General features: G+C 51.0%; 1 protein-coding gene across 1 annotated transcript in view; it reads left to right on the forward strand.

The window, feature by feature from the left end:
- The first annotated feature begins 2,380 nt into the window (after positions 1-2,380).
- The window catches only part of TOP3B (topoisomerase (DNA) III beta), a 19,809-nt gene continuing 5,502 nt past the window's right edge, over positions 2,381-16,687 (forward strand). Inside the window, exons 1-12 of the mRNA XM_006894554.1 lie at positions 2,381-2,454; positions 4,203-4,334; positions 5,446-5,552; positions 6,428-6,502; positions 7,913-8,109; positions 9,238-9,394; positions 10,455-10,568; positions 13,472-13,562; positions 15,130-15,284; positions 15,548-15,653; positions 16,065-16,211; positions 16,302-16,475. Of these exons, the coding sequence (XP_006894616.1) occupies positions 2,385-2,454; positions 4,203-4,334; positions 5,446-5,552; positions 6,428-6,502; positions 7,913-8,109; positions 9,238-9,394; positions 10,455-10,568; positions 13,472-13,562; positions 15,130-15,284; positions 15,548-15,653; positions 16,065-16,211; positions 16,302-16,475 (1,525 nt within the window). The 5' untranslated portion in view covers positions 2,381-2,384. The remainder of the gene's footprint in view (positions 2,455-4,202; positions 4,335-5,445; positions 5,553-6,427; positions 6,503-7,912; positions 8,110-9,237; positions 9,395-10,454; positions 10,569-13,471; positions 13,563-15,129; positions 15,285-15,547; positions 15,654-16,064; positions 16,212-16,301; positions 16,476-16,687) is intronic.

Raw genomic sequence — 16,687 nt, forward strand, 5'->3', positions numbered from 1 at the left:
TAGTTGACATATTCAGCTAACAAATAATGCCAAAGACGTCCTCACCAGTCTCTGCTAGCAAATAGCGAAGACAGCTAAAAAGTGATCCGCCAGAATGTGGAAATTCTCAAACAATGTCATTAATACAGCATGCACATAAACTCTTGCTGAAAATTATTTAAACACAACTGAAACAGTACATTGACAGGGAATTGTCAGAAATTCCAGCTAGATTCAGGAGAGGCCATAGTAAGTGGATCTATTAGAAAGTAGAGAATACAGAAAGATGTTTACTTGTGTTTTTTTTTTTGATTATGCAAAGGCATTTGACCATGTGGATAATAGGAAATTATAGCGAACATTGGAAAGAATGGAAATCCCAAAACACTTAATTGTGAGCATGTGAAACCTGTGCATAGACTAAGAAACAGTTGTCAGGACAGAGCAAGGAGCAATTCATGGTTTAAAATCAGAGAAGGTGTGTATCAAGTATACTTTTCCATGCCTGTTCAATCTCTCTGCTAAGCAAATCATTCAAGAAGCTGGACTATATGAAGAAGAATGTGGCATCAGGCTTGGGGAAGAGTTGTTCAGATGATACAATTTTGCTTACAGAAACTGAAGAGTACTTGAAGTACTTACTGTAGAAGATTGAGGGCTAAAACCTTCAGTATGCATTGCATCTCAACATCAAAAAGACAGAAATCCTCACCACTGGACCAGTAAGCAACATCATGATAAATGGTGAAAAGATTGAACTTGTCAATGATTTCATCTTACTTGGATCCACAGTCAACATCCTTGCTACCAGCAGTCAGGAAATCAGGAGACATACTGCATTGAGAATGTCTGATATTGAGGACCTCTCCCAAGTCCTAAAGAGTAATGATATCTGTTTTAAAGATGAAAGTGCACCATGGTATTTCCAGTCACATACTGCGCATCTTGAGAGCTGGACAATAAGATTGACAAGAGAAGAATTGATATCTTTGAGTTGTGATGTTGGAGAAGAGTACTGAATGTCTTATAGACTGCCAAAAGAACAAAGATCTTGGAGAAAGTGCAGCCGGAGTGCTCCTTGGAAGCAAGTATGGCAAACTTCATCTCACATACTTTGAGAATGTTGTAAAGAGGCATACTGTTCACTCTCCTCTTCATTATTCCATTTATCATTGCTGCCTTAGCAATAGTCCACCCACTGTTCCTTCCTGAAACAGGATCAAACATCCATCAGGACTAATTTCTGTCTCCCACAAAATTCCTTTCCACCTCCACTGCACCCTTAATGACCTTCAAGAAGTGTTCCTCACCTTACCCTTCCTCCTTCTACGAGTTATTTTTGCCTGAGACATAGTAGGAGATTCGGATAATTACACACCAGCCAACCCACTTACCACTCCACCCTACATTGAGCCAGAGAGATACTTCCTATAACACTTATATATGATTTAAAAGACCATTCTGTGAGTTATATTACTAGGGCTATTATCACTTTAGAAGATGATTTTTAGTTAGGCTAGTAGTAGGTATGAGGGCTAGAATTAGCATAAAGTAGAGGATTGAGATTTGAGGTTGTTAACAATTACAGCTTACTCCGCTCACAAGCAATACTCTTAGCACCAGCAGTCTGGAAATCAGAAGACAAATTGCATTGCAAAAATCTGCCGTCAGGGACCTCTCCACAGTACAGAAAACAACAGTATCAGTCTAGAGACTAAGGTGCACCTGATCCAGGCCAGGGTCTTCACAATTACTTGCTATGCACCAGAGAGCTATGACTAAGGATGATAGAAGAATTGATGCCTTTGAGTTGAGGTGCTGGAGATGAGTCTTGAACATACCATGGAAGTAAATCTGCCTTGGAGAGGGTGAAAACAAGTTTCTCCATAAAGGCTAGGGTTTTGATGCTCCATCTCACATATGCTGTTCATAGGGTTGCTATGAGTTGTACTCCACTTAGTGCTTAAAACAATTATTATGGAAACAGCTACATCTCTCTCCCATGGAGCATGGTGGGGGGGCGGGGTTTGAACTGTTGGCCTTTGGGTTAATAGTCTCTTGTTTTAGCAGCCTAGTGCTGTGTCACTAGGACTCCTTAGAGGCCATCCCAGCACCCCTCAAATGAAAACAGATTCCTATGGTCTGAACCTATGCGATTGCTTGTATGTAGAGTCTCTTCGTATTCTTCTTGATCTTTCTTACTTGGGGTTTTATTTGAGTGTTGTGAGTCTGTGTACCAGGTGTGGAGTGGGCACAGTTGGCTGTACCTGTTTACCAAGTGTCTTTCCTTCCCTGTAGGAGTCAGATTTGGCAGTGGACTGCAAGCATAAGAGCCTCCTGCAGACGCTTTACCTGCCATTTACCTGCAGCTGGAACCCTGGGCCTGAAGCTCCTGTGGCATCAAGATGAAGACGGTGTTCATGGTTGCAGAGAAGCCATCCTTGGCCCAGTCCATTGCCAAAATCCTCTCTAGAGGTAATCAGTACTCTCCCACCCCTCATCGTTGACTCAAAGCCACCCTGTGTACAGCAGGAGGAAGTACCACCCGTTCTGTGGCATCCTGTGGACTAAGGGTTCTGCCAGACCCCTTCAGTCCCTAGGGTTTTCACTGGCTGGCTTTGGGAAGAAGGTCACTGCTCAGGCCCTTTCCCCTTCCTGTCTGACCAAGCTGAACAGTTTGTCTCAGAAACCCTTCCTGTTTGCAGAGTTCAAAATATGAAGGGGACACAGGACACCACCAAGCATTAGGAGTCACCAGGCCTTTCCTCCTAGTCTGTCTTAGGCTGGAAGGTCTGCTGAAAATGTGTTCAACGTCAGAGCAACACACAGGCCTTCCCCAGCAGATAGGAGGTTGCTGTGCATGAAGTGCCCTGGCCAGGAATGGAGCCTGAGTTCTTCCAGATGGAAGGCAGGAATTCTCCCACTATACATTGTTGTTGTTGTATGCTGTTGAGTCAACTACAACTCCTAGTGACCCTATGAACTACTGCTCTGATCCTTGCCCTATCCTGAGCCATCTCTGACACACCTGACCCCTTTGATTATGTCAATTCGTGTCATCCAGGGTCTTCCAATCTTGTGCTGATCCTCCACCCTTCCAAGCATGGTAGCATGATGATTAGTCCTTCCTGCCACTAAATACACATACAGACACACTCACACACATGCACGCGCGCACACATACATGGCTGTTGTTAGGTGCCATCAATTTGAGTACAACTCATAGCGACCCTATGAACAACAGACCTGAACCCTGTAATACTATCCTGTGCCATCCTCACAGTCTCTGACATGCTATATATGCCTATCAATCTAGCCATTACATTCTAACCTGTGCTTAGAACTTTGGTCTGTAAGCTTGGTCATTCATATGTCCCTTTGTTTTCCCAAAGTGTGATTACCACTGGGGCAGATTGAGCACTGGTCACCAGGTGCTGGTGAGGGCCATGATGTGGGAGGCCTGCCCTTCCCCTGGGGTATGCTAGGGCTGGGTCCTGAGAGAACAGGCTCAGCTCTCAAGGTAGTAGGTACAGACACTGTGGACAGATTAGGCCAAAAGGCAGAATCTGGGCAGACCGAGGCAGAAAAGCAAGGTAAGGAGGAACACAGTTCAGACAGCAGTCTCTGAGTTTGACCATGCCAGTGCCACTGGTACCATTACCACTGAGTTCATGTCACTGCTCCCTGGGCTCTGGACTCTACAGTGACCATGTCCAGCTCCATGTCCCTTCCACTGTTGGACCACCCGGGAGGAACCAGCAAGCCACACCATGGACCCTGGCATTCGTAGACACCAAGGGATTGTGAGAGCCTGGCTGCCCCTCACTCCTGCTTACCCCAAATGCTTGGTGGTGTCCTGTGTCCCCTTCATATTTTGAACTCTGCAAACAGGAGGGGTTTCTGAGACAAATAGCTCAGCTTGGTCAGGCAGGAAGGGGAAAGGGCCTGAGCAGTGAACTGAGAAGTCAGGTTCCATGAGGGGAGAAGAGATGAGGCACAGGGTCCCTGTCTTTAAAGCAGACCCCATGAACAGACTAGAATAAAGGCAGGGCAGAAGACTAGTGGAGCGAGAAATTATCTGTTCTTAGGATGGTTGGGGTTACTGCATAGAGAGGCATGCCTCTCTGATTGAAGGGTGGCTGGCCACTGTGGGGCAGGAGCACCAGTTTTCCAGAGGCTGCTCAGCCTGCCAGAGTGTGTGCATCACCGTGAACTTCTCGCAGGCAGCATGTCTTCACATAAAGGGCTGAACGGAGCATGCTCAGTCCATGAGTACAGCGGAACCTTTGCTGGCCAGCCTGTCCACTTCAAGATGACGTCTGTGTGTGGCCATGTGATGACCCTGGATTTCCTGGGTGAGTCCTCAGCCTCTCCAGGCCAGAGGGAGCTCTGTGTGCTGCCACTGGGTGTCCAAGGGGTGCCAGGGGAGGCCAGAATAGAGCCTTGTGGAACAACCCAGAGCTGAGCCCTGGGACCAGCAGGTCACAGAGAAGGGACTCAGGGTCCCATCCCTCCTGCACCCCCATCACTGCCCAGACAGTTGCATGCCATCTAGAGAGGGCTGTGCTCCTACTGAACATCTCATCCACTCAGTGACCTACCCTTGTCCCCTCAGTTCCTGAGGAGGATCAGTGCTGGTGGCCCTAGATCTAGAGGAAGTACCCTTGGTTGATAAAGAGTCCACCCTGGACTCACCCCCTGCTCTGTTAGCTCCTGTCTGATGACAGAGTCCCATGACTGGACCTCTATAAGCTTCTGTCTGTTGTATGTGGACACCTTTGACTTCTTGACACTGAGGCTGTAGTCTGGGAGGCAAAGTGGCACACCCAGCGCTGGGCCTTCCTAGCACCAGGAAGGCCACAGTGGTGGTAGTCGTCACTCAGCAGCAGCAGTAATGGTGGTGTGGCCAGATGTTGGGACACCAAGTTTTAGCACCAACTGGTTTAGGACAATCATTGTAGGAGCCACAATCTGAACTTGACTCCATCCAGCTCTGTCTAGACTGCAAGAAATGGAGCCTTAAAAAAGGCGGAGGGCTAAGTCAACAAAAGAACATTACCTCAAGAAATGGCTGGATGTGAGGTGCAGAGCATTGGCTTCTTCCTTGGGCTGGTCACCCACTAATGCACTGGAGGATCCCAGCAAGTCCAGGCTAGGAAAGGAGCCACAGGCATGAGGAGCATGCCAGAAGTGCTCTGGCAAAGGAAGCCAGTCTAGGGGTGTTTCTTCCAGCCATGGGGAGAACTGTAGAAAGAAAATTGCCCCCGACCTTGGATTGACTATACGGTCAACTCAGCTTGAGGAGGGGACGTGTGCGTTTCTGACCTTGTGCCCTAGCCCCACCCTCAACCACCCTGATCTTGTCTGGGACATCAGACCACCCCCTCCTTGAACTGAAACATTGTGAGGTGATGCCTGCACAGGCTGAAACATGCAACTCAAGTGTCCTCATGATTTTGCTGGCAGGGAAATACAACAAGTGGGACAAGGTAGACCCTGCTGAGCTGTTCAGCCAAGCACCAACAGAGAAGAAGGAAGCGAACCCCAAGCTGAACATGGTGAAGTTCCTACAGGTGTGTGAGGCCCAGGCCTGGGAGCAAGCACACAGGTCTGCGAGGGGAAGCGTCCAAGCCCACTTCTGCTGGGTGCAGCAGTCGCATTCCTGTCCAGTCAGTGTAGCTCAGGGTGGTCCTGGTGATCAGATTGAGCTGTGCTCCACATGTTTGGAAGTAGATCTCCAGGCATTCTTCTGAGACTCCTGTGAGTGGGCTTGAACCTGTGCCCTCCCAATTAGCAGAGGAGACAGTTGTGTGACCCTTTGACTCCAACGTGGCCCGAGAGTTCCTCTTCCTCCTGTCAACTCTTTCTGTCAGTATTCCCCCTTGATATGAGACACCTCCCAAGCCTGCACCTCCACCCACCACCCTGGGGACCTGGCAGCGGGGTCTCTAAGATAGAGTCTGTCCGTCTGTCATTTTATTGCCTAGGATGAGCATGGTTTGCGTTGAGTGTTAGCTCATTTTAACCCTCTTCCTGGGACAAGGTTTTCAGGACTGAGACCATGTTGTGGTTTTGCTTGTTGTTTGTCTTTCTCTGCCTGAAACCACAGTTCTGCACTTTTCTGAGTGGAACAGCTAGCTGGGCTCAGGCCACATCACTTGTGCAGTTTACAGCAAGCCCATGTATGTCAGAGCCACACCGTGCTGCACAGGGTTTAATGGCTCGTGTTTGGAGTTACATTGTCAGACCTCTTCTTAGGCGCCTCTGGGTGGATGGAACCAGCCCTTCTGTTAACACAGAGGCACTTCAACTGTATATACCACCTAGGATTCACTGTCCTCCTGAAGAGGCTGGGGACTGGGCTATGGTCTGCTGCCAGTCCTGGGGCTGCTGAGGCACCAGTGACAGGATGTGAGGGACCAGTGACAGGATGCTGTACTGTGTGCAGGTGGAGGCCCAGGGCTGTGACTACATCGTGTTGTGGCTGGACTGTGACAAAGAAGGCGAGAACATCTGCTTTGAGGTGAGTGCAGCAGCCAGGTTCATCCTCACAGGAAGCCCTTCCCTTTCTGCCACCTGCCTCAAACCAACCCTCCTTGTTACTGGGGGCTGTGAGAGGGGCTCGCCATGTGGGCATGAAAACACGCCTTTCTTCTGGAAGTCCAGTCGACTAAAATGCGTAGACCTGGGCAGCAGTAATTGATTATAACTTTATTCATAAAGACTGATAGATGAGCAAAGGAAAGGCAGGAATATTCCAGGACAGTGCAGGAAGCTTTTAGGAGAGGATGGGTATTCAGAGTCCCCAGCCCAGCAAGGGCCCATCTGCTATCACTGCCCATGCTGATTTGCCCCGTCTCTTGCAGCATGTCATCTCTCCCAGCCTCCTTCATTCTGTCACCCCACACCACTCCTGGGTGCATTCCCTGCGTAGACACAGAGGCTGCATTAGGATTACCCCCACAGCTTTGTCCGCTGTGCCAGGACTGTGGTGTCCTCACCTGGTACCTCTCAAACACCAATGCCTTGTGGTGACTGTTAAGGGTCCACACCCCTATTCAGACAAGGCTGAAACACCCTCACACATACACGGAGCTGACACAGGCCTGAAATATGCACGCGCGCGCGCACACACACACACACACACACACACACACACACAGAGAGAGAACCTTACACACAGGGCTCACAACACACACAAGGCAGTGCACACAGCTGGTATACCATCACCCAGGTATATCGGGCTGGTACATCTCATACACACACAGGACTGTTGAACAGATGGGCCTCCGCAGCTCCAGTGGCATAAGGAGTTGGGATGACTTTTCTAAGACCATATCCTCAGCAAATGCATCTCAGATGCCACCACCCACTCTTCCATGCTCTGAACGTTGCTCCGTTCCTGGGATCCCTACACTGGGCAAGGAGAGAGGGATGGACTCTGGGCTTTTTCACCTGAACGAGACTGCTTCTTACCTGCAGGCACAGCCAGGTGCCCACAGCTCCAGCCTCCCTGGATGGCTCAGCTCTGGTCCCTCTGGCTCCTGTGCATGCCATGCTGTCTGCTTTAGCTGTAGGTGTTGTGCCTGTCCCAGGTGGGGTGGCCTGCCACCTTTCCATACAGTCTTCCTATTCATCCCCTCTCACCTGTTGCAGTGTTTCACTAGCACCCCTTGCTCACAGCAATGTCTCTGGATTTGGTTGGTGGAAAGGAAGATGGGAGGGGGGCAGGGAATGTTTGAAGGTGTCAATGACTAGCAAGAAAGAATTGCAGAGATCTGAGATGCTGAGGAGAAAAGAACTTCCTGAGAGGAGGCACGAGGGTCTGCAGAATTGAGGCAGCACCAGATAGTGGAGGGCTCCATGCATGGAGGTGCCTTAGGGGTAGAACAGGGGTGGGATAGGAGGCAGAATGATACCAAGTTCTCCCCAGGTTCTGGATGCTGTGCTGCCTGTGATGAATAAGGCACATGGTAGTGAGAAGACAGTGTTCCGGGCCAGATTTAGCTCCATCACAGACAAGGACATCTGCAGTGCCATGGCCCGCCTGGGCGAGCCCGATCACAATGAGGCACTCTCAGTGGATGCCCGCCAGGAGCTGGACCTGCGCATTGGCTGTGCATTCACCAGGTGACCACCCCGGGTGTCAGTGCCCCCCTACTCTGTATGCTTCAGCACCCCCCAGACACTGTGTGCTTCTAGGCCCTTAGCCCATGTGTTTCAGTGTCCCCTATTCTGTGTGCTTTAGCACTCCTAGCCCCAGTGTGCTTCAGTGCCCCCAGATGTTGTGTACTTTCATGCTCCTAGCCTGTGTGCCTCAATGCCCCCAGTCTGTAATAGGCTTGTGCACTCCTGCACACTGCCTCACCCAGCCTAGACAGCAATATGTGCCACTGCAGCCCTCCCTTGCCCCTCCTTCTGTGAACAGCTCTTGCACCCCTGCATATTAGCCTTTTCTGTGAGCACTGAGTTTCTGAGAGCCTCAGATGAGCAGTCATGAAAACCCAAAGCCCCCACTCCATGGTCTCTGTTCTGACTGTTGTGCCCACCCCCCGCCCCCCAACCCTGGTCAGATTTCCAGGGCTGTAAATCTTTAAAAGAGGAGATTTCCTCATCTCCCCTCAGTGGCATAGCTGGTAGATTTAAACCCTGACCTGAGTTAGGAGTTGTTGTTGTTCCATAGAATCAGAACTGACCCATAGCTGACCCTCCAGCAGGTTGTCAGAGGCAGTTAATCACACAGGATGAGATTGTCCTTCATTCTCCCACGGAGCAGCTGGTAGCCTAAAACCATGCACCTTTGGGGTTGCAGAGTAGATTCTTGCCACCACACTACCAGAGTTCCCCTTGAGTTAGAAGCACAGCACCAATATACTAACCCGTTGCAATATATAGGACCCTGTTGCAATGCTACACTGAGGCATTTCCAACGTTTTAAAAACTCTGGGTAAAATGACATGTTTAACTGAACTAAGAGTGTACAGGGAAGGGGGTGATAGAAGGTGCTAAGTTGGGTCCCTAGCCCCAAGATGGTGGGAATCTCTTCCCTTCTCATTTCTTTCCAGAGGTCTTTGTACATACAACGGCTCCTCTACCCAGACTCCCCTGTCTTCCATGGGGGCCACTTGGTTTCTGGTTGCCTCTAATACTGTTCATTCATAGGACAGCTCTGTTCCCTGCCTCCTTGAGCCCACAGCACAGGTCCTTATCTGTGCCATCTTGAAAGGCAGCCAGACCTCCCCCCACTTCTCCTTCCAGGTTCCAGACGAAATACTTCCAGGGGAAATACGGTGACTTGGACAGTTCCCTCATCTCCTTTGGGCCATGTCAGACCCCCACCCTGGGCTTCTGCGTGGAGAGACACGATAAAATCCAGTCCTTCAAGCCAGAGACTTACTGGGTGCTGCAGGCCAAGGTGCACTTCCCATTCCCCTGGGTGCAGGACTCCCCAGATTTAGGGTGTGGGTTCTGGGAATCTTTTGACACAAGCAGTATTGTCATAAGATGACATCACAGAAATGATACCTGATATTTATTGAGCTCTTTTATGGAGTCATTACAGCATATCCCCAGTTTACAGCTGGGAAAAGTGAGGACTAGCTAGAGACATTGAATCGTACCCATGCAGATGGCAGAGGCAGGATTTTAATTCATTTACAGTGGCATAGAGCTATACCACAGCCAGTGGTGTAGCAAGTGCCTCATGGCAGTGCAGCCTTTGAATACTGGGAGAGTGGGGCCCAGCCTTTTGTTCTCTGTGGGGACCCAGCCCTCCATTGTCTGTTAGGATCCAGCCTTCCATTCTCTGTGGGAACCCAGCCCTCCATTGTCTGTTAGGATCCAGCCTTCCATTCTCTGTGGGGACCCAGCCCTCAATTCTGTGTGAGATCCCAGCTTTCCATTCTCTGTGATGATCCAGCCCTCCATTGTCTGTGAGCACTCAGCCTTCCATTCTCATCCCTTGCTCCACTGCCTGCTGTCAGAGGCAAGGCCTAACCTGTGTGTGTCAGGTGCTACTCAGGTGTGGTTAGTGTTTACATGACAGCAGGTGTCAGTCACCCCTGCAGGGGCAAAGAGAAACACAGTGGCCATAACGGAGCCATGTCTGCATAATCAATTAGGGTAGAGGCCCATGAGTTTCCACCTTTCTAAGGGCAAGGCCCCTTTGTCCTTAGAAGCACTTGCTTAGGCACACCTGGCCGTAGCTGGAGATTTATCTGTCTTGTGACTGAGGTGGTGCTGGGGGAACTTGAAGAAGGAGGCACAGTTTGTGTCACTACATTTGGATGATCCACTACTTCACCCTCAGGATAATGTCCATTACCACTGCTGGATCTGTTTGGCCACAGAACAGTAGGGCCAGGACCAGTTGGTCCCAGTAGGACTCACTGCATCACCCCATCTCTCCTCGACCCCAGGCCAGGCTCACCTAGATACCTCTTCTCACCTGCTCTCCTGCATCCTCCCTTCCATAGGTGATTGCAAATAAAGACAGAACTCTTCTTCTAGACTGGGATCGGGTGAGAGTGTTTGACCGGGAGATTGCACAGATGTTCTTGAACATAACGAAGCAGGAGAAGGAAGCCCAGGTGAGCCCACTCCTCCCCTTTCACCTCTAGGTTCCTGGTGAGAGAGGGACCTAGGAAGCCTATGGCCCAAGGTCACATGTTTCTCCCACTTTGTCAAATGCAAACATCCCTTGGGAAGAATGGTTACTCGCACGTGGACCTGGCACAATGTAATTGTAAAGTGATCAGTGGCTGACAGTTACCCCCAGCTCACAGTGACCCTGCACACAGAGCACAGCAGCCTGGCCCACCCATCTCTGTACCACTGTGATGCATAGAGTTTGCGCTGCTGATTTTCAGGAGGTGTTTCTTCCTGCCCATCTAGTCTGAACTTTTCTGCCTGTGTCTTCACAGCAGCATGTCAACCTCCACTGACTGACAGGTGGTGGCTGCAAGTAGCATAGACTGGCCAGGAATTGCATCTGGACCACTGCTGGCCTCCCTAACACAACAACCAGAGTGTGTCACATACCCACTCCAGACCCTCCCATCTCCCCAGCTAGGTCAGCTGAGGGCTATGGCCCCTCCCAACACCCCACCCTCCCTCCTAGGTCAGCTGAGGAAACTGCCCCTGCTGACACTCTATCCTCTCTGCCAAATCAACTGAGAGAGACTGCCCCTGCTGACCACCCCCATCCTCTCCTGCCAGGTCAGCTGAAGGCAGTGGCCTCCTTGTGACAGGACTTCACACAAGTGTCCTTGCTTCTTGAAATCTAGGGGTCACAGTGATAGAGGGACCGCTCCAAACCACATTGGTGTTCAGCACGACAGCCTGTAAACCTTGTGGCTTTTTATTGCCCTTTCCTAGTCTCACCACCTATTAGTCTGTGTCATCTAAAGGGCACCGTCAACTAGACAGCATCTGAGGGGCTTTCATTTGGAGGAGGTTTCTGTGAATCAGCCGTGATCAGGTCTGGCACAAGGTGGCTATGCAGGTACGGGAGATCTATGGGCACCAAAACTAATGCCCTTTAGCCAGAGGCATTAGGGCATGGCTGGGCCACCTCAGCTGCTCTCTTGTCCTCTGCCAGCCTTTCCTTAGTATTCTCCCTCTTGCCTGGGCATAGTTGCTTGTAGGTATCACCATCAGGCTAGCTGTCAGCTCTCATTCAGAGAGGCTGCTAGCCTCTGTTGCTCCTTCATTGTCTGATGGAAGTATTGGGGCACACAGGTGTCCTTAGCTTCAGGGCCCCCTCCACCAGCTCTGTGTGGAGTGGTGGCCCCAGTTGTAAGGATTGTTTCTGAAGACGTTCAGTCCAAACATTGAAGGCAGTGGCTCATCAACCTAGTGTAGCCCACACTCAAGTTCTTTTAAACCTACATGGTGTTTAAAATTTTCAAAATAGTTGTTAACTGCTATTAGGTAGCTTGCAATTAATGGCGACCCTATGTACAACAGCTCTGAACCCTGCTCTATCCTGTGCCAGCCTCATCATCTCCACCATACCTACCATCATCATCCTAGTCACTGAATCTGTCCATCTCAACAATGGTCTTCCCCTCCTGCGCTGTCCCTCCACCCTCCCAAGCATGATGTTCCTCTCCAAGAACTGGTCCCTCCTCGCAACATGTCCAAATTATGTCAGATGAAGCTTCAAAATCCTTGCCTCCAAGGAGCAGCCTTTTTTCACCCTCTCCACAATGAACCTGTTTGTTCTCCTAATGGTCAAAATTGTTGTTGCTATTGTTATGTGCCATCGAGTCGCTTGCGACTCATAGCGACCCTATGTATAACAGCCCTAAACTCTGCTCTGTCCTGTGCCAATCACACTGTCTCTGACACTCCCATCCCGATTATCCCAGTCACTGAATCAATCCACCTCATAGAGGGCCTTCCCCTCCTGCGCTGTCCCTCCACCCTACCAAGCATGATGTCCTTCTCCAAGGACCGGTCTCTCCTCACAACATGTCCAAAGTATGTTAGACGGAGCCTCAGAATCCTTGCCTCCAAGGAGCCACCCGGTTTAACCCTTTCCAGGACAAATCTGCTTGTTTTCCTAGCAGTCCATGGTATTCTCAATACTCTTCTCCAACACCACAGCTCAAAGGCATCAATTCTCCTTCTATCCTCCTTGGTCATTGTCCAACTCGCTGATGCATAACAAGTGATTGCGAAGACCATGGCCTGTATCAAATGCACCTTAGTCTCCAGAGAGAGACCATTGCTCTTCAGTGCCTGGGAGAGGTCCCTAACAGCAGACTTTCCAAAATAGTTATTCATATTTAAAATTAGTGAGATGTTACACACAATTCCTGACTTCTGACTTCTTGTGACTGGTGACATATAGCTGCCACGGTGCTCCTGCTGTAGTGAGCTTGATTCTGGCTTCTGTGAGGAAGCTGCCATGGACTGAGTCAAACTCACAGAGACCCCATGTATCAGCTGATTCTTTAGAAAAGATGTTCCCTGGCTTCACTGAGATTCTGGATTTGCACCCTCTCTTGAGCAGTGTGCTCAAGTAAGTCAGAGATGTTGAGGATGGCACAGAATAGGACAGGGTTCAGCTCTGTAGTCCACAGGGTCACTATGAGTCGTACTCCAGTCTACAACACCTACCAGGAGCAACAACTGATGGGGTGAGCATATAGGTACCAGAATGTCTTCCACCTTCCTGCTCATGTGCATACACAGGGACATTAAGTACATTAATCATACCCAGCTATTTTTCACCACCTTTTGCAGAGTGCAATATTCCCTAAGCTCCCCTAGCCCATCCTGATAATCTCTCTACAGTCACTTCTCTAAACAACAGCCCCACCCCACCCCCCAGCTTTTCTCTCTTGCCCAAAGACCGTGTCCCCATCATGTTCTCACTTTTCCCCCTTGTGAATCCCAAATCACCGCACATGTGTTAGGCTGCGAGGGGGAGGGAGGCTGTGGAGCCAAGGTGGGCTTGAGCCACATGCTGCTTTCTACCCTGTAGGTGGAGGCCACAAGTAGGAAGGAGAAGGCTAAGCAGAGGCCACTGGCCTTGAATACTGTGGAGATGCTGCGGGTGGCCAGCTCATCCCTGGGTATGTAAGAGCCCTCCATAGGGTCTCTCAGAAGAGGGGCTGGGCATATGCCTTTTTCAGTGACAGGGCAGTGGAGGCCCTGGGCACAGTGCAGAGCTGATAGCCTTTCTCTGTTGCTCTCTGGGGTTGGGTGAAAACTCCTGAAGCCTGAACCCCATACAGTTCAGGAGTAGGCCAAACCTATGGCTGTGGAGTCACCTCGAGTTCAGCCATGGCAGCCCTATGTGCGCCTGCCCCAAAGGGTTTTCTCAGCCATAATCTTCACTAAAGCAGATTGCTGTCTTCTGTATATCCTGTAGCTAGGTTTGAACCACTCACCTTGAGGTTAACAGCCAGGATCCTATAAACTTTTTGACCACCCAGGGAACTGGTTCCAGAGTAGAAGGAAGTAAAATACAAATGGGGAAAGCAATTCCATTTCACACAACTTCTGGCAGACACTCTACTGCTCCTTGGGATTCACGTGGGAAAACTCAGCCTCTTTCTTACTATTTACTGACAGAAGTAAAAGCCCCTCCTATGAGAGGTCAGAGTGGCTGGTCCAGAACCAATGACCCAGCAGGCCACCCAGGACTTTGTACCCATCCCCTTAATGGACTTGTCACTTCAAGACCCTGTGCATTGGTCCCTGCCTCACCACTGAGTCCCCTCAGGAGCATTTAAGCTATAGAAGTCCCAGCTTCAAACCCCAACTCAGCCATTTCCTCCCTTGTGAGAAGATGAGGGCAGCAACAGTTCCTTCCTTTATCTGAGTCACTGAAAATATTAAATCAAATGGGACAGCACTCCTCTTTTATCCTATGAGATTTTGTTTTAAGATACAAATGAGTGGAGTGAGCAAATAGACAAGCTATCTGAGGTAAACTTAATGGTTTAGAGAAAGTGGGTGAGAGCTGCAGGGTGCCACTGTCACCCACCCACCAGTGCGTTGTACCATGAAGACTTGCTCTTGCTGGATGCTACAGGCTGTACTGACATTTCAGATACCAGAAGGGCCATCCATGCGAATAGCATTTAGATTGAGACAACCCAGGAAGAAAAATCCGGTGGAACTTGGCTAGTGAAAACCTCATGACTCACAGTATGACACTACCTTTGAGCAATAGCAGTGATGGTATTCTGTGGTTCCCAGGAGCGCACCCAGAGCAGAGGCTGGCAGCAGGGTGGGCACCATCTTGGGGTCTTGCTTTCATAGTGCTGAGGGCCTGGGCTGGAGAAGTGGGCAGCATGTGGTGTCTGTGACACCCCTGCACTTAGAGCCCACACCCTAGGACTATAGGCAGGGTTCTTAAAGGGTAACATTGACTAGGGGGGCTGGGTGCTGGCCTCCAGCTACCCCCAGCACCCAGACAGCTGGAAGGGTGGCATCAACAGAGGGATTGGGTACAGGTCCCTAGCCATCCCCAGCTTCTAACCTGGCCATCTTGGAGGGCAGGGTCAACAGAGGGACTAGATGCACGCCCCTGGCCGTCCTCAGCATCTGGGAAGGTGGAAGGACAGCATCAACAGAGGGATTGGGTGCAGCCGCCTGGCCGTCCTAGGCAGCTGAGCCCCTTTTTACCTGCAGGCATGGGGCCACAGCACGCCATGCAGACTGCAGAGCGCCTCTACACACAGGGCTATATTAGCTACCCACGCACCGAGACGACCCACTACCCTGAGAACTTCGACCTCAAAGGCCCTTTGCAACAGCAGGCCAACCACCCATACTGGGCCAACACGGTGAGTGGGTCAGGCCTTGAGGCCTCTCCAGCCAGCACCCCACCCTCCTAGCCAGCTTGAAATTGCTCCTACCAGCCCTCCTAGGCCAGCCCTGTAAGCAAGGCAGTGACAGAACTGCCATACTCACCCCCTCGGCCCAGACCAAGTGAGTGAACTAGACCTCAGAACCCCATTGGCCATGTGGCCACACAAAGAATTGGCAGTGCCCACTCCTGGCCAAAAACCCATGAACCCATGCCAAGACACTCCCAATCTCTCCCCAGGTGAAGCAGCTTCTGGCAGGAGGGATCAACCGCCCACGGAAGGGCCATGATGCTGGAGACCACCCTCCCATCACCCCGATGAAGGCAACCACAGAGGCCGAGTTAGGTTCGAGACATTTTCCCCTGCCTTGAGCTTTAGGGAGGTGAGGCATGTGGGCACCACATGAAGGAGCAGGCTGCACTCCACATTGCTCACATGGAAGGCGATGTGTTGGGTGAGGACTGTCTGATGACACAGGCATGCCTTAGGATAATGGAGGTCAGTAATAGACCTGATGAAGTGGCTGCATCTGAGAGCAGGGTGGGGACGATGATGGCTCATGTGGTACAAGAGATGGCATCCCCTCCCATGTGTGTGGCTCCCTCTTTCCTTCCGGGGCTTTGGTGCAGGCCTGGCCTGGTACCCCACAAGAGGAGCAGATGAGGAGCCGGACCTGCCACTGAACGAGTGCAAGGACAGGACGAGGCAGGTGCCAGTCGACCCCAGTGGCTGTGACAATGGCTCCCACCATTGCAGGGGGTGATGCCTGGCGCTTGTATGAGTATATCACTCGCCACTTCATTGCCACGGTTAGCTATGATTGCAAGTACCTGCAGAGCACCATTGCCTTCCGCATAGGACCTGAACTGTTCACCTGTTCCGGGAGGACCGTCCTTTCCCCAGGTGATGTGCCTAGGCCTCTACCCCATGGGCAGGCCAGCTGGCCGGGAAGGGAGCAAGGCTTCCCAACCCTGAAGCTGGTGCACTCCATAGGTTTTACAGAGATCATGCCCTGGCAGAGTGTGCCCCTGGAGGAGAGCCTGCCCACCTGCCAGCGTGGGGACGCCTTCCCGGTCAGTGAGGTGAAGATGCTGGAGAAGCAGACAAGCCCACCTGACTACTTGACAGAGGCCGAGCTCATCACGCTCATGGAGAAACACGGCATTGGTGGGTGTCCCAGTCCACAGGGGCCTCGGCATCTCCCATGGGGACTGCATACACCAGGAAAAACTCTACCCAGAGGCAGGCAATGTCTTCCCATTACCTGCACAACAGCTAGGTCAACCCCCAGCCAGATGACAGGAAACCCCTCTCACGGGTGGGTATCAGAATCTTTGAGGAAGTAGGCGGCGGGCCACTGCTGTGCCCACCAGCAGTGA

Source organism: Elephantulus edwardii, unplaced genomic scaffold (assembly GCF_000299155.1).
Source record: "Elephantulus edwardii isolate Elephantulus edwardi_28Jun2011 unplaced genomic scaffold, EleEdw1.0 scaffold00146, whole genome shotgun sequence".
In the NCBI taxonomy this organism is placed as follows: domain Eukaryota; kingdom Metazoa; phylum Chordata; class Mammalia; order Macroscelidea; family Macroscelididae; genus Elephantulus; species Elephantulus edwardii.